Raw genomic sequence first — 27,234 nt, 5'->3', positions numbered from 1 at the left:
TATTTTAAATATAGATATGGTAATTGAACCAGTACCATGTATCATGTGACAGGAAGTGTAATGCAGTGAGCAAAAAGAAAGGTACTGTTAAACAAACTGTGATGTCACTTTTCAACTGCACAATTGTTAACAATGTTGTTGCCAATGTTATGCTATGAGAGCCCATTTTATTTTATTGTTTATTTTTGACCAAACAAATACTAGTAGAAGGTACTTTCGCCCTACCTTGAATTAGTAGAGAGTGCCAGGGGCCTCCCCATTTCACACTCAAGACTCTAGCCACTTGTTATTTCTCGCAAGGGAAAAGACAAGAGGCGTGAAAACATATGACTCAAAAGGTAAATGTTTTTTATGACAAAGGTAAACCATGTTTTTCCATCCATTAAAATGAGTGTTTTTAATTTTAAGCAGGAAATATGGTTAGTACTTACATAGTAAGGTACTGTAAAATCACTGATAAAACTTGTGTTGACCATCCAGTAGCAAACTTGCACAAAACAAATAAGCTGTGACTGGGAAAAGGCTTATTTTAACTCACGATGATCCAGTGAAACTGTTTTGCTGTTAAGACACAGTAATTTTGTTTTTTTTTATTCAGACATAAATATTTGCAGTGGTCACCTCTAACAATGTTATTCTCAAATGTATTATTTGTACTGAATAGTGTCTACTGGAGCTGTGGTAGCTCAGATGGCAAGGGTGTCTAGCTTCTGACTGGAAGGTCCTGGGTTCAACCCCAGGTGGGGGCAAGTGATGTAGCTTGCTCTAATTCCTTCCAGATGGCTCCCAGGTCCACTTAGCCTGCTTTCCAAATGAGTACTGAGGGTTAATCCTTCTGGAGGTAATAGGCTGGCAGGAGTGTGATGCTGACCACATCACCTCCAGTGTCAGATGGTTGAGAAAAATGGTGACCCTTGCCCCCCATTCCCCATGGGCCTTTATGGTATGAAAAGGGGACCTAACTTACCTCCTTAAATAGTGTTGGCTAAACTATCCTTATTTAAATATAATATTTTATTTAAATTATGTACACACTATTTAGGTGCTTAAATGTCCATTGCTTCCTAAGGGGATTTAAATGCCCAAGTATTTTGAGACTCAATATTTCTTCTAAATTTACTAATTTAAGGGTATGAATATTTTTTACCAATGTTTCCATAGATTTGTATATTATTGTACTATTGTGAGGCACATAAGTTTGATAACAATTAAGCAATGAATGGGTGAATGACTGTTGGAGACTGTATGTGTTTAGTTAATTAGTCACTTTAGTTTAGCTCATTTAGTCAGTACTGTACTGTATATCACTTTTTGCAATCAGATCCACATATTAATGAAATCACTCCCAAATTATATTATTATCTCTTTTATTCCTCCCAAACTGCACCTTTCCAGAAACACTGTAAAAGCATTGATAAGAACATTTATATAACTAACTTTAACGTTCCAACATCATTTATATATACAGTATATAGGGGAAGGGGGTATATAAAGTTAAAATGCTTAAAGGTTAAATAAGGTTATAAATGTAAGTACAGTATATTATATACAGTATAAGTATATAAGGTTAAAGGCCGAGTCGGTCCCCTTTTCATTTTCACATGGATTTGTTTCTGAGGTGCCTACAGTCAGTAGAATTTTGTGCCTGATCTTACAGTCATTTGTTGAGAAGTGAGGACTTCCACTGTACTGTATATTCAAGACAATTCAGTAGTGCAAATGGGAATTTAAGCACCTGGGTGTTTAAAATATAGAACCCCACTGTATGTGAGTAAAAAATGGCAAAATATTCAAAATCAAGAACACGGTGAATTGTGTAACTCAAACTTTTAGTATAGGGAAAAAAAGAAGATCTCTGTAGAATCTGGTCATGACATGAATTGGATGTGCAATTCTTGTGTGGAGAAGACAAAGTAAGAGTGTAGCACATGCAAAGAAATCCCAGTCAAGAACTCCTTTGCAGTGATGTTTAATTTTTCAATTAATTTTTAAAATTAAATTGTAAGTAAAAGTTATATGCACATTAGCTGTTTTGCATTTTTTAATACATGTAAATTCACCAAATATTTCACCAAGTATTTGTAATTGTATTTTTCTCACCTAATTTGGAAATATACAGTACACCAGTCATGAGCTTTTTAAAATCTTTGCTCATAGTTACACACACTGCAACCACAAACAGGACAGAATGAGGAAGTCAAGACAGACTCCTCCAACACTCCTACCTTTAAAAGCATTTAATCTTTTAACACATCATAGGCAGCATACCCCAAATATGCAAATGCCCAGTAGGATGCAGGGGTCACTGACATTTGAGAGTTGAGAGTACTGTATATCCCTGGCTAACAAATCCTACTCTATTCCCAGTTGCCCTCAGTCAATTGCCCCCAGGTCCTTGGGACTCCTTGGGGCATCTCAGTGAGAGTCAGCAAGTGGCATTACCCATGTTCAAACCCCTCATGCTTGGATCATAGAGATCCATTTACCTGAAAGTGGTTAAGCTAATCAGACTGTCCCCATGTTTTTGCATTTGTAATATAGAGATGTTCAAACATGCTAGTCCTGCAACTTACGCATGGGTACCTAAGGAGTCAGCGTTGACAAAATGAGGGATCAATGTCTTAGAATGCCTTACAAGAGATGCAGACAACACTACTGTTACAAAGCGTCTTTCAGGACCCTATGCAGACAGCAGAATCTGGAAGGGAGTGAACAGACATGGGAGGAGACGAGGAACTGGGCTGGTAGACAAGCAGGAGGGGCGTGATGAAGGTGCGCAAGAGCTCGGGGGGAGGAATGGTCCAGGCAAACAGTCCAAGGGGAGTCCGAAGGGAAATCCAGAGCAGGCAAAAGTCCAGAGCCGGGTGACCCAATCCAAGACACACAACAAAAGTTAAAAACCAGAGCGGGATCTGGCGAAGGGTTGGGGAGATAAACGGGGTAACGGGACCAGGTGCTCCAAGTCCCAGACTCGGCTGGTTCGGGACGCCGATTGGAGGCCTATGCCCTTGAGCCGCGGACGTAGGGCGACTCGGTGGTAGGTGGGCCTCCAGGCGGGCAATGCAGATTCAATGCAGAGCCCGGAACAGAGTGAGCGTCTGGCTTTTGTAGGGAAGGGCAGGAACCAGGAGCAGTTGCACAAAGTCAACTAAAATATGAAAGAGCTGGAGCGCCCTTAAGGGCACCCTAAATTAAATCAGTAATGTGAAAATCAGACCGAGCCAGTTAAGCTTATTTACTGGCAAAGCTGTGTGGCTCTAAACTAGACTCTAAACTATAGAAAGATTTTTGAATACCAAAATGTATTAGATTTATTAACAACCATGGTTAATTAAGTAATTGCATTCAGTTCCAAAAAAAGGACACACTTTGTAATATCCATTTTTTAAACTGAAGTAATTTTCACTGCTCTTGAAATGATCGATGTTCTTCAGAATTTCTGTTGTTCTCCTTCAGACCCATGATGATCGTATAAGACATGCGATTAGTTCTAAAACTGGGGAAGCAAGCTTAATATACTTAAAGATAAATCAATAGTTGGGAAACACAGAAAAATAGCCATTAATTTGGCTACTTATTTATTTTTATTCTGTTTTTCTCAGTTTTATTCTCTAAAGAGTTTAATGGAACAATAAGCAACCAATACAAAACAAAAACAAAACAATGAATGAGCAGAATACAATTTCTTCATAGAAAAAAAGGGATACCCAGTGACATGGCAGTTAGATCTGCTTCCACACAGTTCTGGGATCCAGGATTTGATTCTGGCCTATAGTGGCTTCAGAGTAGAATTTGCATGTCTTCCCCGAATCCACAGGGGTTTTACCGCTCCTTTCCTACAGAACGCAGAACATGCTCTGAATTCCTCCCACTTCCCACAAACATTATGTTTCATTGGCCGATCTAAATTGTCTGAAAGCAGAAATGTAAAAACCCTAAAAATGTGCAGGGAATGGTAAAGTGGTGTGTTGTTGAGGTATAAAATATATAACAAAATAACAAAGACAAAGAGTTCTTGAATCATTGCATGCACCTGCATCCTCCATGTCTTTAAGTTACAGTATACTGTATATCTTGGTCCCTATAACATCACAAGAGAGGTTCACAGTAAATGCAACCCACAATCGCAGTATCTTGGCCACCATCAGCATTAATGTTTGAAAGGAACCTGTGCCTGATGGAGGTTGTCCTATTGGCGTGCTCTGGTTATTGGTGATGCTCACTGAAGGTGATTTTAGGTGTGCAAAATTCTGACCGAATATTTTGACTACATCAATGCGTATACTGTAGAGTTCCTGAACCTGAACGTGCCTTATATCATTAATGGCACTGCAAACTCTCAGAAATGGACTGTATTTCTCAGTCTCCTGAAGTGTTTGCAAAAATATGTTAGAATATTTCAGTTAGAGGCATATCCAACACCTCATTACATTTGTTAAGGTATATAATCATGGTATAACTAATTATTGAAAATACACTTTGCTTCCTAAATATATCTTATTTTAAATACTCCATATTTACCACATGTGGTCTTTTGAACATATTGTCTGTTATTTAAAGATAAGATTCAAGGAATCAGTGATATCATGCTTAAATGCTTTCCTTTGTGACATTTATTTGGTTGCAGTACATACAATATCTGAGAAAAGTTAAATAGATGATATGTTTGACCTTAAATTCACCATATTTCTCTTACAGCTTATTTGTTGTGGTGGTATATCAAGGATTGATTACATACAGTACATACCAGAAAAAGTTAAAGATTTTATTGCCAAATTATCTAGATAGTTCATTTCTATAATTATGTAGATGTTCTTTAAAAAGTAAAAATAGAACTATTTCAGTTACAGAAAAGCATATAATTATTTCTGGGATAGGAGGAAGTAAGAGCATAGCAGTTCATGCTATCTTCATTTTTATTTACTTATGTATTTCACAATACATATTTGATGTCTTTTGTAACCCAGACCTCTCAAGACACCATAATGGAGAACTAAAACAGATGTTTCAGATTCTCATGAAAAATGGACAGTTGTTCTCACTTTCATTGTTCCATATTCAATCAACCTACACATATTGAAAAAAGTTTGACATCAGCATGGGAACCATTTGCTGGTCCTAAAAAACCCCAGAAAATGATTGATTATATACAGTATGTCCAAAAAAGTACTGTTTTTTTATAAAAAGCTGGGGGGTGGGAATTTATGCACTTATATCTAAGGGTATACTTTAATAATTTCCAATATCACTACATACAGTATGCTGTCATGTTTTCAAACATGGAAATGAAGCTTAAAAGGTATCAAGATGAAGTTACAGCTTATTAATACCATTTAGTTTTTTAAAAATTGTCTTATCCTTAATAAAACGTCTTGGCTAGTTTCTGCTTGTTCCTGAACTTGTGTTCCATTTTAATCAGTGACTTTGTTAGACTTGTAGCTGAATTTACTCAAATTTAGTATCTGAAATTATGCACTGCCATCTCTGGGCCACTACATGAAATAACTGATGCTAGAGAAGCCAATGATTCACAAGGTAACTTTTCCTCCTTGTCCAGTTCTTGTATTGTTTGATCATTTTACTCCCACTGCTGACGACTCCAACTGATGGCAGGTGACCCATTTTAGTCAAGCCAGTACCTCACGATTTTGAATCTCATACTTCATGAAGCACATCTATTCAAAAAGCTCTCATTAAACTTTAAGCTCTGCATTATGTAGAGAGATCATGCAGTTAAATCTTTTAAATCAACTTAAACTTTCCTTGCTTGACCAGACTATGGCCAATAAATAAGTAAAGTGCCCTTCCAGTATTGGTTACTTTATAGGTTAGAAATGATGGATACATTCTAATGTAATCTAATGAAATATATCTAATAATAAACTGCTTTTACAAAGTGCAAGATCTCAAAGGATGTCAAAGCACTTTATAATATATGAGAGGACCCAGTTCGTCCACCACAGCCCCCATTATACACCAGTAGTTCCACTACACAACAGATCAGAAAAAGTGATAAAATGCTTCACCGAATGGAATTTACTTCCCTTTGCACATTTTTCTCACATCCCTCCCGCCACCTCATCCACACCCCTGCAGCAGCTCCCTAGCTCATTCCTTGTGAAAATGAGAGGGGGTTTGGTTCATTTGATCCTTACCGCCAGGATGCCATCCTGTCAGCTAGGTGACTCCAAATGACCTGTAATGCATCACTCTATCACATTCAATAGAAACTGACCAAACTACTGAACTGAATGAAGGTTGATTTTTCTGTAGGCCACATAGCGTATGCCCAGAAATGTAGTACAGTACAATGTATGGAGTGAATAATACAATAGATGAACGGGAATGATTCATTGAAAAGAAAAACATGACACAAAAATTTAAAGGTAAAACATTAAGCCATTCCTGGAAAGGCTATTGAGCAGTGCAGCTCTAATGATGAATAGTAGTAAGATGGAATCAGGGATGCAGCCGCGAAAGATAAGTTATGAAAAAGTACCAGGATTTTAATAAACAATATCATGCTTAATATGAATGATCCTGTCAATATTTAAAGATCAGTAGTGACTTTTTCTTAATAGTTACAAACTTGTTTTTTTTTTTTTAACTAGTACACATGCTGGTTTACTTTGCTGCTCCACGGTTTTTTGTGGTGGAAACTAGACATAGATTATGTTTTGTTATTATAAAAATTATTCAGTGCACAAGTTTGAAAATGCAAATTGATTGTACGGTCTCATAATTGTATTGTTTTGTGAATCACAGGTGAAAAGATAGATGTTTGATGTTCCTTTCTATTCCTTCTACTCCTTTAGTAGCACCCTGTGACCCACTAGCTTGGATCGGCTAAGGTTACAGGTTGAATTGCACCAAATGTCAGGGGGTGGACTTGCTAAATCATTTGATGCAATAAGCTTGTTGCAAGCAGCATCACAATGGCGCACAGTGCAGATAAAGTGAAAACCACATCCTGTGACTATTTATTGTTCCAGCAGACAGCATGTTCACAAGAACTGCCAACTATGTTTCTCATTTCTTTTGATGTGAAATAAATATCTGAAGTATTTCAGTAAATGCATTTAGCATATTGGAGGGACAGGTTTTTCTTTCAGATTTATATTTTTTAATGCACAGGAATTTTTCAGCTTTCCCTAACACACACACACACACCATTTGTACTACTTAACATGTTGCTGTAAATTTGCTAACATGAACATCTTTATCTACAATCTACATTTGAGTTGTTTATTCAATATTTGTACACACGATATGAAACTAATCCAAAAATACATGCTGTGTAAAACTTTTACATTGTTAACTTTAAGCTATATGTTTCCCATGAATTGAGATGATACTTAACTATGGTATACTGATCCATTTTCTAACTGCTTAATCCAATACTGGGTCACGGGGAAGCCAGAGACAAGCAACAAGTGCAAGGCAGAGTACACCCTGGACAAGACACCAGTCCATCACAGGGCACACACAGAGACAGGCAGACTCACATCAGGGACAATTCTCTTAACTCTGGGAGGAAACGAGAGCCCCTGGAGAAAACCCACACGAACAATGGGAGAATATACAAACTTCACAAAGATAGGACCCCAGGTCCAGAATTGAACCAAGTGCTGTGAGGCACCAATGCTAACCACTGTGCCTCTGTGCCACCCCACTTACTATGGTATACAATATGTAACATCTTAAATGAGCAGAAATGTAAGTGAGGAAAAAGCATGTTCACAGGGTCACATCAAGTAACAATGTGCAGTATCATGTAACCGTCACGCCAAGCTTTGTATAAAAATGGGTGATACACAAGCCTTTTCCTACCTTGTGTTACTTTGAAACTCTCCCTCTCTCACGAACACGGACTGAAACCTGTGTCAGATCTTGTAGAAGACCCTATGCGATGCGGTAAGAGCTGGAGAAAACAGGAGGCGTGGTAAAAGGGAACACACAGGGGTTTAATAGTGCACAAAATAATAGTGACAGTCCGTGAGACAGTGTACAGGGAAGACAAAACGGCATCCAAATCCAAACGGGTCCAGGGGCAGGTCAAAGCACAGTCCGAGAGTCCATCAACAAGGAATCCATCCTGGGACGCGACAAAGTTAAAATCCCCGGGAGGGGGGAGCACACGGACAAACAAAACATGGAGGTCCAAGGGTGACGGGGCGAGATCCTCCAGACCCCGGGCTCGGGAAGCAGGAGGTGTCGGGGATGAGGCCTATGCCCTCAGGAGACGGACGTAGGGTTTCCTGGTGCTAGGCGGGCCTCGCGACATCTTACCCTAATGATGAGCCCCGAGGACTGGAGCAGCTGGTCTTTAAATAATAACGCTAAAAGGGTACACCTGGAGAGCTTAATCACACGGACAATAATGAGAGCAGTGGAGCGCCCTCTAGGGAGGGATGTCGGGCGTGATACCCTCTATCCCATCAATGTCCTTGTCGCAGCTCTTTGGCTCAGTTCACCAGGGGAGAGGTTCTGATGGCCTCATCCATTTTTATAATGACATAGTTATTATTTCAATACAACTAAGACAAAATAAAACATTCACATACAAATACAGTATAACACCATATACAGTTTAACAAAATACAGAAAAAATGACATACAGGTAAGATTAATAACTTATTGCGTAGTACAATCACCACAGCAATAACCACAATACAGTTATTGACTTCCTCTACCTACTCTAATCCGCACATTCAAATTTCATCCAAAGTTTCCATGACATGTCTCCGTATTCTTTGAATTTATATAGTTCTACATCTTTTCTGGCTTTTCCAGTTTTTTAAAAATGTCTTAAATAAGATTTCCATTCTAGCAAACTTGATACTAAAGATGATTTCCAATATTCCAACAGGAGTTTGTTTAAAATTACAGCTGAGTATACCACAGTCTGGCCAATCAAACAATGGCCATGCAGTGTATCTTGTAATAGGCATTGTGATGGGGTTAAAACAATATTACATTTGTGAGTGGAGGATAACCAGCTCTCTAATCCTACCCATAATGTACAAACTTTCCATCAACCCAAAAACAAATTAATTGTCAAATCACTTTTTATTTTACAAGTTTTTATCTCTAGTATAATGAATGAGGTCTTATGGTCAGGTTATCATTCCATTCACCAAGGAAGATAAAGCCAAGTCTGTGTCTCAATAGCTCTTGCACTAAAATAAATGTAACATAAATGTGTACAGTGATCTGAAATAAGAATGGAACATGCTAACCTGGTAATCATTGTGTACTAATGAAGGGAGAGAAAGTAATTCATACAACCTTACACTTTTAGGCCTTTACAATAAATAATGCTAAAATGTTAAATATTATCAGTAATGTTACTTCACTATGTCAAATGGCTCTAGTATGGCTCTAGTATGCATGGTATATTAGTATTTAATTTCCATTGCTAAAAGAAAAAAGCAATACCTTATTGATCTCAACACTGAGTAGTGTCTAATTTATTCCCCTGTTAAAATGATAATATATCAAAAGAAAACGCATTACGTTCAGACAAATGCTATTGAAGCTTCAGAATGGAACCCACTTTTGTCCACACAAACCTTTTCATGTTTTTACATTAGTAATAAGGCTGATATAGATAGTTCAGCAGCTTGTGTCTTGGTTTGTGCAGTTTTCATGTTCATGTTATGTTATACTGGTTTCCTGAGCTGGCAGGCTTGCATCTTCAATACCACAACTAGCCACATTGCAAAGATGACAACTTGCATTGAACGGGGAAATTCCTTTTGAAGCGAGCTGATACACTGGCAGTTTTGGTTCCCTTGAAGATGTAGCCAGATATAACCAGCTAGTTAACTAAATCACGTCTTAAAGATAGTCAGGGATCAGTGGTTTACACAAGTCTCATGTCGCTTGCTTGGGCAGTGCTGATGTCCCACCCATTCTGCCCTTTTCTACTCTTGATAGAATAATTTCTATAGAGGAGCCAAGAATCTATCTAAAAACAAACACTTTGATATAATGGCTTAGGTTTAAATTAACTTGTAAATTTCCTGTACTTCCCTAATAATTTATCTGATTTAAACTTTGAAGAATTAAGACATGTATGCTACACAGAAATGTGATGGTTGTAATTGCATTGAAAACATGATACTGTATGATTTTTAGAATATGAATAATATTTTTTTTATCTTTAGCTTACTATTTAATGCTTTTACTGTCAACTACAGATAAAGATAATTTATGGAAGAATACTGTAGATCCTCTTTTGATACTGTATGTGGATGATTGGAAGTGGCAGGTGTTTATGTCTCTGATGAATGTTTTGTCCATTCAAGGTTTAAGAAAACATGGCGAGCATGCACTTTAATACAGTGTACTTATCATTTAATATGGCAATAACTGATCAATGTGTTTATAAATATATATGGGGTTACATTTCTTCTTCTGTTTATTTATATATTTTGATTGAATGACTTCAATCAGTTTTTCAGATTTAGAATTATCCATAGAAAAAATGTTTTTTACCAATTGTCATTGTGTCAAACAAAGAAACCAATACCATATTCATGTAAACACATATTTAATTTTTATGGGGATTAATTTTAAAATGAATGACAGAACTAAGTAAAATGAAACCTAAAGTTTACTAAAATGAAACCAAATTAAATACTTCTACAAAACTGGAAAAGCTACTACACTTTCAGGAAGTTGTGGTTTGATGCTGAAATAGAACAGTTCGTCTGTGGAGTTTGCTGTCATAGCAACCAGGTTACACCATTTTGAGAATCTGAGGTTGGTAACCACTGTTAGCAACACCCTTTCCTTTTGAGCTGCGTTCTGAAGAAAATGAAGAAATTAACAACAGTAGGCATAAACAGTGAAGACATTAAAATGCAAAAAAAGATGGGTACACTGAGATCTGGACCAGAACTGTACTCTAATTTGAATGTAAGATTTTTTAGGAGTGCCAAATTGTATAGGCAATAACTTTATTTTGGGAGCAAGGTTATGGTAAATGATTTGGTTAAATTGACTGTACAACACTCCTAATTATTCATTGAAATCTTTGCCCTTTAAAATGATATAATTTGATGTTTATTTGTTAAGATTCAGTATTTTAAATTTTAGATTGATTTTCTTCTATTTCTTTGCTTGACAATAATATTTTTGTACAAAAGTAAAGCACAGATTAAATGAAAGCATCAGTACTCATTATTTTCTTGTTTAGTGGTGTTTTCTTACCACTAACCAGTGGAATGATGTACACTTTGCTCTGAAGCGTGTAGATGGATCTGCTTCTATGCTTACTGAGAACCCCACTGTATGGTACAGGCCCTAAGGACAGTTGGTAAGCAGTGGAAAACTCATCTCTTGCTCAGAATGCCAAGCTCACAAGAAGAATACAATTTAATTGTTCAAGCCAAAAGTAATAAGGAATATCTCAATTTTCACCCATACTGTATGTTGTACAAATAATGCAAGCCAATGACAAGTCATTTGGTGGTCACTTTTACACAGCAAACTGAGGATCTGAGGATAAACATTTCCATTTCTGTAATTCCACAGTATGTTAGATATTTAGATTTTGTGATGTACTGTATATATGCTGTATATAAATCTCACAAGGGTATATTTAGCATACAGTAGGCATATTAAAGTAAATTCTAAGTATGCATTGTTTTTTTATTTTTCAGGAAATAGTGGAGAACAAAATGGTTAGACTTTTAATATATATTGTTGATATTATATTTTTGTATTTGAATTTCTTTAATAAAGAATGATCCTTTACTGATCCTACTATAAAATGATGTCACCTATAATCGATCTACAGCATACTGTATATACAGTATTAAATGCTCTCCATCTGAAGTTTAATCTCGTGGTTGTGATTAACAGGTGCAGGATCCACTCCGTCAGCTGTTACCAGCTCCAATACAACAGGTAAACTTTTTTTCTCCTTTCTTTTCATATACAGTAGTAATTGCTGAAGAAATAATTTGATTTTGCTTCAGAGTATTCCTTAAAAGCCATATATTTACAATATGTTGTTTTCTTCATGGTTCATAGTGTAATTATATTGTCATTTTATTATTTCTTCAGTAAAAGTTAGAAAGTTTAAACAAAATAACTTTCGAACTATGGATCCTAATTTATAATTAATAATTAGTAATTTACAAAATTTTTACATCCACTCATAGCCTCAACAACCAGTCCTTTCTATTCAGAAGAGTAAAGTCTGAATTTCTTAAAGGGGTGAATTTTCTGCATTTATGTGAGGTACAGTAGCAATCTGAAATACTTTCAGAAAACATAATTTTCAAAGGCATAGTTCTTTACTGTAGGCATTAGTCTAAAAAGTTTATTTTCATTCAATAAAAATCTTCATTTCTGACATATTTATGTAAAACCTCTATTTTAGGAATTAGCTCACTTTATGTTATAAATTGCTGAGCATGGAGGGAATGTAATATGTACAGTAAGAAACCCACAATGTCAACTTAGCTTTCATTCAGCTAGAGCCTTCAGGTCTGGAATAAAAATATTCACTTAAAAAATGTCACATAATTTGTAATTCAACAAAATAGGACATCACTGGGAGCTGATGAATACATTTGCAAGGCACTTAAATTATTTGTCTACAGATGTTTTGGTGCAGTAAAGTTGCCATCCACAGTACCTACTATAGTATCAACACTATGTTTTAAATATTAATTGAACAATGTTACTTCAAAGCTTGTAGCTTTAATTAAATACAGTTCAACATGGTGAAAGTGTATCATTATCTTAATTCCACTTAAGGCTTGTGCTCAGTTTTCTTTTGCTCCCAGTCAACTACTCTATATTGTTTTTGACAAAATCAATACTGTTGTGTGAAATCATGTATGGAAACTGCACAAACTATTGCCGTCTTATGCAGGGCATATCATATACATATCATAATAAAATAAACAGAGAAGAGACGTTCATTCAGTCCATCTAGTTTCTTTTGTTAACTAGTAATTAAGTGAACTGAGGATCACTATTCTAAATAGTAATTACACTACTGCAGTGCAATTATAGTTGTTTTTTAACATAGGAAGGGCATCAGCTTCAGTCATAGCTGGATGACTGAAAATGCAGGTTTTAATAATAATAATAATAATAATAATGATAATAATTAATTAATTAATAATTGCTTACACTTATATAGCTCTTTTCTGGACACTCCACTCAAAGCACTTGACAGGTAATGGGGACTCCCCTCCACCACCACCAATGTGCAGCATCCACCTGGATGATGCGACGGCAGCCGTAGTGTACCAGAACGCTCACCACACATCAGCTATCAGTGATAAAGCCAATTCACAGATGGAGATTATTACAAGGCCATGATTTTTAAAGGCCAATGGGAACTTTGGCCACACCCCTACTCTTTTCGAGAAACACCCTGGGATGTTTTAATGACCACAGTGTCAGGACCTCGGTTTTACATCTCATCTGAAGGAAGGTGTCTTTTTACAGCTTAGTGTCCCCGTCACTCTACTGGGGCATTAGGACCCACAAAGGCTGCAGGGTGAGAGCCCCCTGCTGGCCCCACTAACACCTCTTCCAGCAGCAACCTTAGTTTTCCTAAGGAGGTCTCACATCCATGTACTGACCAGGCTCACACCTGCTTAGCTTCAGTGGGTAGCCACTTGTGAGTTGCAGATTGATATGGCTGCTGGCACGTTTAACACCTGAGTGTTTTAGACACTCTAAGCACACGTCTCAGCTGGTTCAATACTTTGATATTAGAATCTGCACAGTACTTATGAGTATATACGTACTGTAATAATGCCAGTTTTGTTTAAGTTTTGGATTTTATTTCAAGCACCCTCTCACCTGTAAAACCATAAATACTTACAAATTCTGTTGACTTAGCTTTCACTTACTGTATTTGGCTGCCACTTTTGTATAAAGTGACTTGCAGTGGCCACACTTACTTATTTTCTTACATATTAATATGAATATAATTGCATTTATTATTATCTCTTATCTCTTATCTAAGTAATCTTTCCCCCTGTTATAGTTTTCAAGGTTAAATATTACCAAGTAAAGTGTTTCATTTCAGCTCTTTCTAGTATTGAATGCCATGCTTCTAATTTACAGAACCATCAACAACAGTCAATCCTACAATCTCCACTTCAACTCAAACACACAATGCAACCTCCCTTACGCCTGCAGGTAAACTTTTATTTTATAACATTTTCCTCATAAAACCCTTTCCATTGAATTATCATAATTTAGTTTTGTATCCATCTTTCAGAACATTTTAAAAATTGTTTTACATTTTAAAATGGATAAAGTTATGAGCTCATTAGCTTATTATTTACATAGAGCAGGAATCACAGTCTCATATCCACTCACATCCGCAATGCTACTTCCAGTCATCATCAGTAAAACACCACAGAAGCTTCTGTAAAGTATGTTCTAAAGCACTTGTACATATTCACAAGGTAATGAGTACTGTGGTGTTTCATAAAGATAATGTAAAGTTCTTCAAAAAGTTAATCTATAACCTTTGGACAATATTATAGCTGGTGCACTGTAGAGGAATTCATTTTCTAAACTCTTTATTATAGCGGCAAATTGCGTGTATCATTCACATTAAAAATGTGAAGTTAATACAATAGGAAAAATGAAAGAATGTTAATACCTTTTTTATGAATACATTTAAAAAAATGTAGTTCAGGTGGGTAGCTGCGTCACTATGCGTACAGTAGGCTGCAAAGGAACAAGTAATAGGTTTATTCCATGCTGAAAAGAGAAGAAAGAAAACACAACATTTCGGCCGTTGTCTTCAGGTGTCAACACCATTGTGTTATCTTTCTTCTCTTTTCAGCATGGAATAAACCTACAGTATAACTTGTTCCTTTAAAAAACATGGTTATGCTGATCTTGTAGAGGTACAATCATAATGTGTAATTCCTTTGGTAGGTTTTAAGCCCCCTTTGATAAATGTTTCACAAAGAGGTAGAGCTTTCATTCAGGCATTAGGCTTATTCATTCATAACTATAATAATCTCTATTTACTTTTCTATTGATTACTTTTAGCCAGTGCATCAAATATTGTTTTAAAAACATGTCACAATTGTGTTTAGCAAAGGGAAATTTTAGAATTTTATAAAGTCTTCCAAGGTACGTATCTTTGTCCTTAAACATGATGATGCATGCAACTCCTGAATATTTTCTATGTATTACCTCCTTTTATACTCCAGTATATTGTTATAGTATGTTTTATACTCCTGTATATTGTTTTGGAGGCTTCCATTGCACTCACTTCATGTTATTGTAGATTTATTTTGCTGGGTTTGTAAAGGAGTGCTTACGGTATGTCTGAATAAATGTGGCCCTTCTGTTTTCCTGAATTCAATTAATTAGAACAAATATGTCTTTGCTCTGTGCAATAGTTGATTACATTACATTAATATGATTACATTATTAGATTTTTGTAAGTGAGACACATTATTTAACCTTTAATTCATTCATCTATATGATGTTTTTGTTCTTATTTCTTCGGGAGGTTATGAATGTATATCTGGGGTGAACTGTGACTACCATCTTCCGTAAATTCTCCTGCTTATGTACTATAAATAATTAGCAGTGAATGATCTAGTTCCAGATTATTTTAAGGATCTGTTGCATGGGTATAGTCCAGTTCTTAATGTGAGAACTCCTGATTCAAATCTTTTATATTGCTGATTCCCTAAGATGGGTGACAGAACTTTCTCATGCGTATTTCTACATGCATTGATTCAATCCATTCAATAATTTGCAACTGTTGAGTTGTATAATATAAGTCTGCTATTGTACAGGGCTTTGGATTTTCTTTAAATGGTCTCAATAAATTGTTATACAGTATTATTATATTATTGTTTTCTGTTGTTGTTGACAGACCTTCTTTCTCTGACTTAAACTCACGTGGAAACACTTGAGCATACTATCAGGGTGAATTTTCATTATGTTTATTTCCAGTATGCTTTTAAAATACTTTCTTACTTTATGTGTCAATCCTTCAGTGACAGAGTTATTTACAGTACGTACTGTATATACATATTGTTATTATTTCTTTTATATTTATCTAATATAATGTTGTTCTGGTCGATTTTCAGGGGCAACTTCCCATTTCAACGTCTCACCCACAAGCACCTTCCCACGAAGTTCTGACCTCCCAAGCACAGTCTCATCTTCCTTGCCTGCACACACTGTCACCTCGACAGCACAGTCTAATGTCTCTGACTCAACTACACCCCACAACCCTACTCTTACAGGTTGGGGGTTGTATTCTTTCGCAAATTTCCAGTTTAATTTAAAACAATTTTCATAGAGTGCTTTTCTGTGCAAAAAATGCACCATTCCTTTCCTCACAACTTGTAACAAGATTATACAGGAGATCCCTTGGTGAGCAGCAATAGCTAAGATGTATCCTACAAATTAGACTGGGAAGAGAAATACAGTTTGAACCATATTTAAAGTATCATGAGTTCAGCAGAGTAGCTTGGCTACATGGAATATCAGTCCCTCTCTTGCTACTTTGTTCATTCAACTAGTTACAATGTTATCTTTCTTCCAAGTCCTACCAGACCAGATTTACTAAGCTTTGCAATATCAAATAGGTTTGAATGTCCTGTTATTAAAATCTGGACTTTTCTGTTCTTTTTCTGTAAAGTTGATTAATTCAGACTGACTCACCTCTGAAAAATGAAAACTACAATATCAAATAAATGATATCATATTTATCACTATATAAATAATATCAGACTTTGAAGACAAGATATATTTCCTTGACCTAAGTAATAAATGTCTTATTTATCTTAAAATACCTGCATATATGCAATATATAATAATATCATACTGTACATCTAAATTAAAGAATAGTTTTAAAATTGTAAAATGCATGAATTGCTAATTGAAGTAATTAACCGAGTTAACTACTTCTTCTGGTCAATTTTCAGGAAGAACTGATTCCACTTCCAACATCTTACCCACAAGCACCTTCCCAGGAAGTTCTGACCTCCCAAGCACAGTCTCATCTTCCTTGCCTGCACACACTGTCACCTCGACAGCACAGTCTAATGTCTCTGACTCAACTACACCCCAAACCCCTACTCTTACAGGTTGGGGGTTGTATTCTTTCGCAAATTTCCAGTTTAATTTAAAACAATTTTCAGAGAGTGCTTTTGTGTGCAAAAAATGCACCATTCCCTTCCTCACAATTTGTAACAAGATTATACAGGAGATCCCTTGGTGAGCAGCAATAGCTAAGATGTATCCTACAAATTAGACTGGGAAAAGAAATACAGTTTGAACCATATTTAATGTTTCATGAATTCAGCAGAGTAGCTTGGCTACATGGAATATCAGTCCCTCTCTTGCTACTTTGTTCATTCAACAAGTTACAATGTTATCGTTCTTCCAAGTCCTACCAGACCAGATTTACTAAGCTTTGCAATATCAAATAGGTTTGAATGTCCTTTTATTAAAATCTGGCCTTTTCTGTTCTTTTTTTGTAAAGTTGATTGATTCAGACTGACTCACCTCTGAAAAATGAAAACTACAATATCAAATAAATGATATCATATTTATCACTATATAAATAATATCAAGAAATATTTCCTTGACCTAAGTAATAAATGTCTTATTTATCTTACAATACCTGCAGTATATGATAATATCATACTTTACATCTAAATTAAAGAATAGATTTCAAAATGTAAAATGCATGAATTGCTAATTGAAGTCATTAACCGAGTTAACTACTTCTTCTGGTCAATTTTCAGGAAGAACTGATTCCACGTCCAGCATCTCATCCGCAAGCACCCTCTCAGGGAGTTCTGACCTCACAAGCACAGTCACATCTTCCTCACCTCCAAGCACTGTCACCTCGACAGCACAGTCTAGTGTTTCTAATTCAACTACATCCCCTACCCCTACATCTGCAGGTTGGGGGTTTCTTTTCCCTCAGAATCTTCTTATGTTCTTGAAAATCTATAAATTCAGCATCCCCATCCTCAAAATGTGTAATACAATTATATTGGAGATCTCTTGGTGAGCAGTACTAGCTAAGATGTATCATATATATTAGACTGGAAAGGAATAAACACTTTTAACCATGGCTAATATTTCATTAATTCATTTTTTTGATGAAGTAGCTTAGCTACATGGAATATCAGTCCTCTTTTGCTACTCTGTTCTTTTAAGCACAGGGAATTTCTGATTTATGGGCCTACCATGTTCTACTAGACCGGATCTACTAGAATTGTACATATCTATGGGTTTGAGTTTCCTATAATTAAAAACCGGCCTATTCTGTTCTTTTTTTGTAGCATTTATCAATTCAGACTGACTCACCTCTGAAAAAATGAAAAATACAACATTGAATAAATGATATCATATTTGAAGACAATATATATTATCTAATAATATAGGTTTAAGTTTCCTGTAATAAAAACTGTCATTTTATGTTATTATGATGTGAAACATATTACATTACAAAATCATCTCTAAAAAAATAAAACTACAATATCAAATAATTGATATTTTATATCTTTATATTTATATAAGTATATAAAATTTTGAGGACAAAATGGCCCCGACCTACATAAAAATATTTGATTAATCCTAGAATATCTGCAGTATATGTTAATATCAGTGTGAAAATCTCATTTAAAGTACAGTATATGTTTAAAAATACAAAATGCATGCATTGCTTATTTCACTAACTAACTGAGTTAACTAATTATTCTGGTCGATTTTCAGGAGGAACTAGTTCCAACATCAGCACCACAGTCTCATCTTCCTCACCTGCAGTCACTGTCAACACGACAGCACAGACTCTTGTTTCTAACTCAACTACTTCCCTCACCCCCTCTCCTCCAGGTTGGGGTTTCTTGTTCCCAGAATTTCTCAGAGTAACTGCTACCTTCATGTTAATCACAGTTTGTGTCTTCCTGACAAGCATAGCATTCAATTAATTTGCACTTCGAACGATGAGTTTTCTGTTGAAACCTAGGAATCATCCATGTGACAGAAAGGCCCTTTTAATTGGAAAGACAAGAACAGTTTTGAATAGTTGCTTATATAGATGTTCATAAACAGTATTTATTCATTTATATATTGTACAATACGAGTTGAGTGACTGAATAGGCACTGAAGTGAGTGGTATATTCACTAAAATAAAATAATATGCATCCTGTGATTTCACACACATTATGAGGCAGAAAAAAAGAGTTTGGGAAGACAATTCCCACAGTTTCAGGGAAACTACCTAATTAATTTTTGTATCATATATTTAATGGTGATATTGAATGTAAACTGCTTACAAAACTAAAGTCTTATAAAACTGATAATTTATTGTCATCTTCTCAGATAACTTGGAAATTCTTGTGTGTAAGAATACAATGTGCCTTGACTCCAAAAGAATCAGTAAGTCCAATATTTTATTTTTTTCCATCATAATCAAAATATACGTCTTTCTGCTTTCATTATAATCTATGCCTCTCATATTTACTTTGTACAATATCATGACATGTCTGTCTAAAAACTAATCAAAGCCCACTGTATCATTTTTGTATGTTGTCTCTGTCCTTAACTATTGAAAATGGATTATTATTTTTACTATCAAATAAACCGCACTAAGAATTTTTGCAATGTAGAATTTACAGGTTTAAAGCTAGGAATATTAATTCTGACAGGAATTTTTTTTTTAATTTGGAATTGCCAATTATTTTCTATTTTATACCCTTACAATTTAGAATGACCAACTCAGATGTATGGCTACAAACCCTGTACCATGCATACCCTATACTTGTGGATATATTCCAATGACATGCCCAGACTTTTAAGATAATGGTTTGGTAATCTACAAACTCCACAGTGCCTCCCAGGAAATGTTAGTGCTACCTAGAGGAGTGGCATGTCTGTAATCTAACTGAAAGCTTGCAGTTGTCCTGCAGATCCCAGGAATCATGTTTGTATCAAAAGCAACATCTCAGAGAACCATCTCAGCTGATTATAATCCATCGAGCCTCATCAATGATCATTCTGTACCCAGTCACAGGAGACCAATGATAAAGCTTAGTCTCTAACTGATTATTGTGTTGAAGCAAAGGGTTCAGTTTGCATTCTGTTTTTTTACTGTATTATAATGAAAATATTGGCATTTTATAGAACTATTGTATAGTCTTAAAAACAATTTTTGAGTTATAGAATATGGATTTAATTTTATATTCTATATCATACTGTACAGTATGAAGAAAAAATCATTAGATGTGCATGTTTTTTATTGATAATTAAATAAATGTGTAAAGACATTGTATCTGATGGAGTTTTTAGCAAAAGGTTTATGCTACTAACCAAAGAACAGTTTATTGTGCTATTAAGTAATTACTATTAATACCACTGCTATTAAGCAATAGGTTTATAATTTCTATTTCCTTCAAAACACACTTGACATTTTCTGTGTTCAACATTTCCCTATATATTTTATAGACAATAAAATAATCTCTCCTCTGTTGTCTTCTGGCCTTTTCTCTTTCTGTATTGTAATGTCATGTATTGTCACACAGCTTTGTTAAGTGCCTTGGGGCAACCTTGTTGTAAAAGGCGCTATATAAAAATAAATTGAATTGAATTGAACAATTAAAAAAGAAGATAATTAAGATATTTAGAAAACTGACTGACGTGGGCCTCTAGGCAAACACTTTAGGTATCTTAGTATTCAATTGTATTCATTTTTACATGCTGTTATTATCTGTTAGAGGCTCTATACAAACCCTTGGATGTTGTTCCTGTTCAGGATAGGGACTGGAACGTTACTGATGGAATATCTTGGCATTGTAAATTAGACTCAAAAACTCCTAACCATCTAATGATTCACTTAAGTTGTCTTTACAGAATGTATTTACAGTAAGAGTGGAAAGTTCTTCCTTTTAACTGGAAACCTGGAAACCTTACTGCATATACCGTAAATGTCATTATACTGTTTTTTTTAATGAAAAATGTTTATAAAAAATAAGATTTTTCTTTTCTTTACAGATTTAACAGATGGATTATCCATAGATGTCAACAAAACATCCTACCTCTGCAAAACCAACCAATCAGGCGATCTAAAAATAAACTGTCAAAATAAAAAAGATTCATTTAAGGAAAACTGTTTCTTTTTATCTACATTGAACGAATGTGAAGGTTATACCTGTAGTGTCACATCAGAAATTAAAAACCTCACAATAACAATTAACGTGAATCCAGGTATGTTACCAGTATAGTGTATAGAGCTTTGCACTACAGTCTTTCCTATAGGAAAGTATGGTTTTATTTTAAAATTGTGATAGTTTATAAACAGCATGATTCTTCAAGTAAAATATTGATATGATTTGGAACAAATGAAGTTGAGACTGTAAAAGAATGAAATCTCTTCAGGCTCGCCTTGTTTCTGATTCATGCAAGGAATGCAGAAGTTGAAAGGTTTATATTATTTATTTTGTCCCAGATTTGGACACATTTCAGTTACAATTGGAGCAGAATGGCACAACCATCACTCTTGAATGGAAAAATGTGATGCAAAATTGTGCAGGCTTGGAGTTTGAATATACTTGTAATAATGAAAGTCATAAAAGTGAGTACATATTTTCTTTTAACGCTTATGAAAACACAAAGAAAAAATCCACAAATAAGGAGAGGCCATTTTTCCCATCTGGACTGGCTGCTAGTTAATTATTTCAAGGATCTCATCCACCATTTTCCTGAAAGGATGGTATAAGCATAGACAGCATGTGTGGGTAACTTGTTTCAAACTCCCACAACCATTTCTTAGAAAAAGTCTTAGATTGTACAGTAGTTGTAGCACGTACTCTTAATTTTCATTTTTGAATGATGATTCAAGTAGGGAATTCTGACATTAGGAGCTATTTCTGTATAATCTGCAGCTGAGGCATACAATTTAATCTCTGTTTTATGTTTCATTTAATTAAATCATTGTTTAATTTTTATCTGCTCACTTTATATAAAATACTTCCCGAGCTACACTTCTTGTGTTTAAAGACTGAATATGATTTTATCTGTTTTGTTGTTGGCACAGAGAATGAATCCAAACACATTTTTGATAAACTAACACCATATGAGAACTACACATGCGAGGCAAACGCAAAATACAACAACATCATCACAAGAAAAACTACAGTTAATACTACTGACTGTGGTAAGTACAGTACATGTATATTCACCCTTTTCTGCCATAATACATAAAGAAATAGAATAACCAACAATTTTTTATTACACTGACCTAATTTGGAATAATCAAATGTGTGTTTTTTTCTCATGTCAACCTACACCAATGAACAATGCAACACAAGAGAAAAAGAAGTGTAGGCAGACTCCTCCAACCAGCCCAACGTCTAGCCACTTGTATTTTAATACATCACAAGCAACGTGGCCTCACACTGGAGGTTCAGTGCAGCTTAGATGAAAGGCATGTCTCTTACCAACAGCACCACATGCCTGCAAACACCCAGGAGGTCACTGTACCACTGAAAGAGCCCCATCCAATTAATCACACTGTACCCTTGGGGGTGCTCAGCCAATTTTGCACCCCAAGTTCTCCTACTTGTGAAATCTCAGTCACAGTCAACTTGAATTGGGAATTAGTCATGAACCTGTGATCACAGAGTTCAGTCTGCACTCAGTGAATGTCTTTACCTGTTGATTCTCATGGGAGACCCCTTACAAAATCCTTATCATTTTAAAGAAGCGTTTTAAGTAAGCTTTCAACTTTTTGCACACATAGACATTGTACAGTAAGTATAAACACTGTTAATGTGCATTAAAATAAATTTGAACCATATGCTTTGCTGTCCTTATGGATATTCTTGGTTCCTAGAGATTAATATGATGCTGAACCTAACCCCAGAGGAACATTCGATTGGCCTTGCGTGGGAAATTGAAACCAAAAAACACTGCGAAAATGTTACATTTAATTGTAGTTATTCGTGTTCCAGTAAGTATACATTTTACTTTAAAATAACCCATTGAAATAAACTAAAACCCCTTTTTTATATGTTTTGATATTGTTTCTGTAGTTATAATTACATTTTTCTTACAGTTACTTAGAGAGTATACCTGTATATATAGAGAATGTTCAGTTTCCTTAGTTTCACATGAACAAGATAACTGGTGATAAATTTAAGAACATGATCATCCACTTTCTGTAATTGCATGTCCCCGCTACTTATACTGTACCTTCATTTATAACTCAAGAAAAGTTTCAACCTGGAGGAAGAGGACTCTAGATGTTTGGTTGCTAAGAGCTGAGTATCTCATCCCAATGTTTCTTGAAGTTAGCCAAAGGATCAGCTTTGGATAGCGTAGCTTGTTCCACACTCCCACAAACTTTTGTTATGAAAAGTGCAGGCTGTGCTTTGTTTTAAATGCAATTGCCCTTAGTTTCTAGTTTCATCTAGTTCATATTTCACTATTAGTTCTCCAGATATCCATTGGACTGACTTTTTCAATATCATTAAGAAACTTGAATATGTTTTTTTTATTCAAGACTAAAAATATTTAGTTCATGCAGTCTGTAAGAATAGGAAGAATAGGACATTCCCAGTAGTTTTATATATAATTTTATATATAATCCTAACGTATGCAATGACCAAAGTTGTACACAGTATTCTAAATGAGGTCTTACTAAACCAGTGGTTGTTAACCTTTACTGCCTGCAACCCTTTAGGTAAATATGTTCTCGCATCTCTTATCAAAAATCATTTAATCTTTCATCCACCGGTTATTTTATTTTTTTAATTTAGAAACAATCTAAAAAATAGCATGTCTTGCACCTCAGTTTAAGAACCACAGTAAAATTTTAATATGACATACTGTTTCAGGCCCGTCCTTGACTAGGGAGGCTTGAAGACTCTAACCATAATTAAAATCACAATGGACAAGTGGGGGCAGGAGACTTCCTCATCCTTTAGAATCACACTCCCACCAACAACTAAACTGAACTTGATGTCTTTTACTACTGTATATATCCCTAACAATACTAATTATAACCCATATGAGAACTGGGGTTTAACCACCACCAAAAATCTCATTGATTAAATAGTTTTCCCCTGCTGTGTTTATCTACAGATAATAGAAGCCTAAAGAGACAGCCAGGTCTAATATTATGTGTGATTAACCTTAACCTTTGTTTAGTTATGTATTCCTCAAACTTTAGATTGCCCAAGAAATATGTACACTTTGCTCTATAGTGATAACAAAAATAAACTCTGTTACAAATATATTGTAATATTTTGGTTTTTAGGAAAAGATGGCAAAGGCAATGAAACAAGCCTTAAAAGTAAGTTCTTTCTCTTTTTCAGCTAAATCACAATGTCTACAGTGTGTATACAGTATCTCAGTGTACTTAAACACTGTGTTAAGGTCTAAACATAATTCAAGACTTTTTAACGATCTATTCAAACAATTCTATCTGTACATTTAAATTATTATTTTTTAATTGTTTTATTATAACAATGCTTCTGTGAGCACTCTCTAATGTGTAATGTTGGTCATGGGCAAGGTCATTTTTTCATGCAGCCCATGAAACTCTTGAAATTAAACTTGATAATTAGTGTAAATTTAAATGACTCAGCTTTCACTCATTTTTTAGTTAAAACATGCAGGGTGTTAAAATGATATATTTTGTTATTTTTTAGGAAAGCAGGGGGGTTATTATTTGTCATACCTTTAAGAATGATTATATCGGGTTTTGAGATTATTCAGCCTGAATTAATTTATATGCTATGTAAATCTAGCTTTTACCACTCCTTGATAGTGAAAGCAAAAACAATAAGTAAACATAACAGCAATATTGGTTTCAGCCATAGCAGTTTTGTAGATATTGAATTTATTGTGTACATCTGTGATCCATGCTTTCTCCAGTAGTAATGTAAAGATTATTACCTTACAGAAGCTTTTAGCTGGGAAGAGACATACTTTTTTCTGTGGCTGAAGGGGACATTTGAACTCTGGTCATTCTAAGGGGTATCAATATTTAAAGGGGTGCTTCAGGACTGTCAGGACTCACTTTTGTGCCATACAAAGCAAGTTAATTCACAGTTTTTTACAGTTATTCTAATTTAAGTTTTCATCTTGCTGTAAAAAGCACTCAAAAGGGAGCAATTCTGTTCTTTGTGAAAAATGTATGTAGTATGGTAAAGTATATTTCTTACTGTACAAGTTTGGTTACGCTGAACGTCATATACTGTATGCTTTAGTACATTTTGCATTATTTGATCTTTACATGCCTGTCTTTAATTTAGGTGTGTTGCTATAACAGAAAATGGGGTAATTTATTCTCAAAATTACTTTTGACAGACATGTAAAGGATTCATTTTACTAATATTTGCCACGTTTTACAGTTTTACAGGGAAAGGCTAGTACTAAACAAAATGTCAGCGATCTTCTACCATATGATAATTACAATTGCAAAGTGACTGCCTTTTTTAATAAACAAGAAGTGCTTACAGTGGATAATGGTACCCGAACCAAAATTGGAAGTAAGTATTCAACAACATCCATCAATAAGTGTATAAGTGTTTTTTTTATCACATAATGCATTTCACAATACTTCATTACACTCCAATGAGTAATGGTTCTTCAACTAAAAAAATAAACTTCTTTCTTTAGAACTTCTGATTCTCAGAATTAAAAATGATGGTCTATACAGTATATAAGATACAGATATACTGTGAGATATAAAAAGAAAGAATTCACTCTTCTTTCATTCACACCACACACAACATTCACATTGGTTAATGCTAGGTAATTGACTACAGTACTGTATGGTTTATTTTCTAATATAATAAACCTTACTACTATTGCAATGCGTTTTCATGGCACTGCAGATAATTCATATGCAAGTGGATTAGCATGCCTTAACTGAAACAATGATAAAATTGTGATAAAAGTATGTATCCATTTTGCAAGTTCCAATGCAGAAGAAAGATTTTTATGTAAGAGTAATTGCAAGAAAAGATCATTTTCAAATAGTCAATAGTTTAAACCATAAACAAATTGAAGAAGGAAACACACATTTAGCACAGTAAAACAAACTGTTAAAAGTAAACAGGATTTTATTTTTAATTTGCCAGTTTGACAGATTTAAAGGAACCTTCAGGAACCTCATGTGACAGGTAGAGGTGCAGCTAACAGACTTTATGAAGGAGAAAAATGTTCACTGTAGCCTTTGATTTGTCAGAGTAATAAAATACAGAAGTATTTTATTTAATAAATTACATTATCTCTGGAGGTTTGAGAGGTAATTTTATAAGAGAAGAAAACAAAGTACAGTATTAGCAAAATGTTTTGGATCTGCATTAAAACATTTCTAGTGTACTTGCCCAAGAGTTAGGTGGACTTTGATAGTTTTGATGTAATCCAACCACACCAATTCAGCTTGATAAGTGTATTTAATGAACTGTAGATTTATAGTTTATGAGTCTCTTTATTCAAATATCAAGCTTTTTTGTAGGAAGAAACTCAGCTAATATTATTAACAACACAAATAATATTATAAATAATAAGCAAAATGACCATCCCTTTATCTTAACAAAGTTTTAAGACATATAGTGAAAAGTGTGTAGTTCTTATCAAAAGTATTTTTTGATTAGATGGAATGATTTTTTTAAAAGTTGGCTACCAACAGAGAATTTACATTGTAAATTTGCACTGTAACACAAAGTACTGTGTTAATAAACTAATATTGTAATAATCAATGTTGTGTACACAATCAGTAATTCATGCAGTTCATAAAATGTACTGAAATGTTTATGATTATTTATGAACAATGAGTCATCCTTTCCATTTAATGACACTTGAAACAAATTCAGGGGATCTCATCAGGCAATTAACACATTTTAAGTTATTGTTACTTCTTTTAAAAATATATTTGAAGGTTTAAAAGCTATTTAAAGACTGGAATATTTAGAAATCTGTTTAGTAGCATTAACCTATCCTTCAAAGATGTTTACGGTTTTCAGGACTGAATAACCAAAATGAGGTAAGGACAAGCTGTTAAGGGTGTAGGAAGACGGCTTTGTGTGTATGCAGGAGTCATTGTTAACTGTAAGAGGAAGAATGAGCATTTTGATGACAAAGACAAGGTCTAGTAAAATTTGTTCAAAACAGTGTTACAGTTGCAGTTATCAGTAATTTTTCATGTACAGTACATCTGTCTTATTGAATGATGTCTATATCTTG

The 27,234-nt window shown here is 34.7% G+C and overlaps 1 protein-coding gene across 8 annotated transcripts in view; it reads left to right on the top strand.

The window, feature by feature from the left end:
* ptprc (protein tyrosine phosphatase receptor type C) overlaps positions 1-27,234 on the top strand; it is a 50,521-nt gene that overhangs the window by 3,990 nt on the left and 19,297 nt on the right. For 2 of the 8 annotated variants that reach the window (XM_088926807.1, XM_088926806.1), the window contains exons 3-14: positions 11,872-11,916; positions 14,104-14,178; positions 16,107-16,265; positions 17,775-17,936; positions 18,754-18,873; positions 19,363-19,419; positions 21,031-21,243; positions 21,485-21,610; positions 22,073-22,192; positions 22,871-22,987; positions 24,296-24,331; positions 25,395-25,532. In XM_088926807.1, coding sequence (XP_088782933.1) covers positions 11,872-11,916; positions 14,104-14,178; positions 16,107-16,265; positions 17,775-17,936; positions 18,754-18,873; positions 19,363-19,419; positions 21,031-21,243; positions 21,485-21,610; positions 22,073-22,192; positions 22,871-22,987; positions 24,296-24,331; positions 25,395-25,532 — 1,368 coding nt within the window. The remainder of the gene's footprint in view (positions 1-11,871; positions 11,917-14,103; positions 14,179-16,106; positions 16,266-17,774; positions 17,937-18,753; positions 18,874-19,362; positions 19,420-21,030; positions 21,244-21,484; positions 21,611-22,072; positions 22,193-22,870; positions 22,988-24,295; positions 24,332-25,394; positions 25,533-27,234) is intronic. The other 6 variants (XM_088926811.1, XM_088926810.1, XM_088926813.1 and 3 more) reach the window with 4 other exon arrangements.

The sequence above is a fragment of the Atractosteus spatula genome, chromosome 11 (genome assembly GCF_055471065.1).
Source record: "Atractosteus spatula isolate fAtrSpa1 chromosome 11, fAtrSpa1.hap1, whole genome shotgun sequence".
In the NCBI taxonomy this organism is placed as follows: Eukaryota; Metazoa; Chordata; class Actinopteri; order Semionotiformes; family Lepisosteidae; genus Atractosteus; species Atractosteus spatula.
The sequence above is the reverse complement of the archived record's forward strand: the minus strand, read 5'-3'. Positions and strand labels throughout refer to the sequence as shown.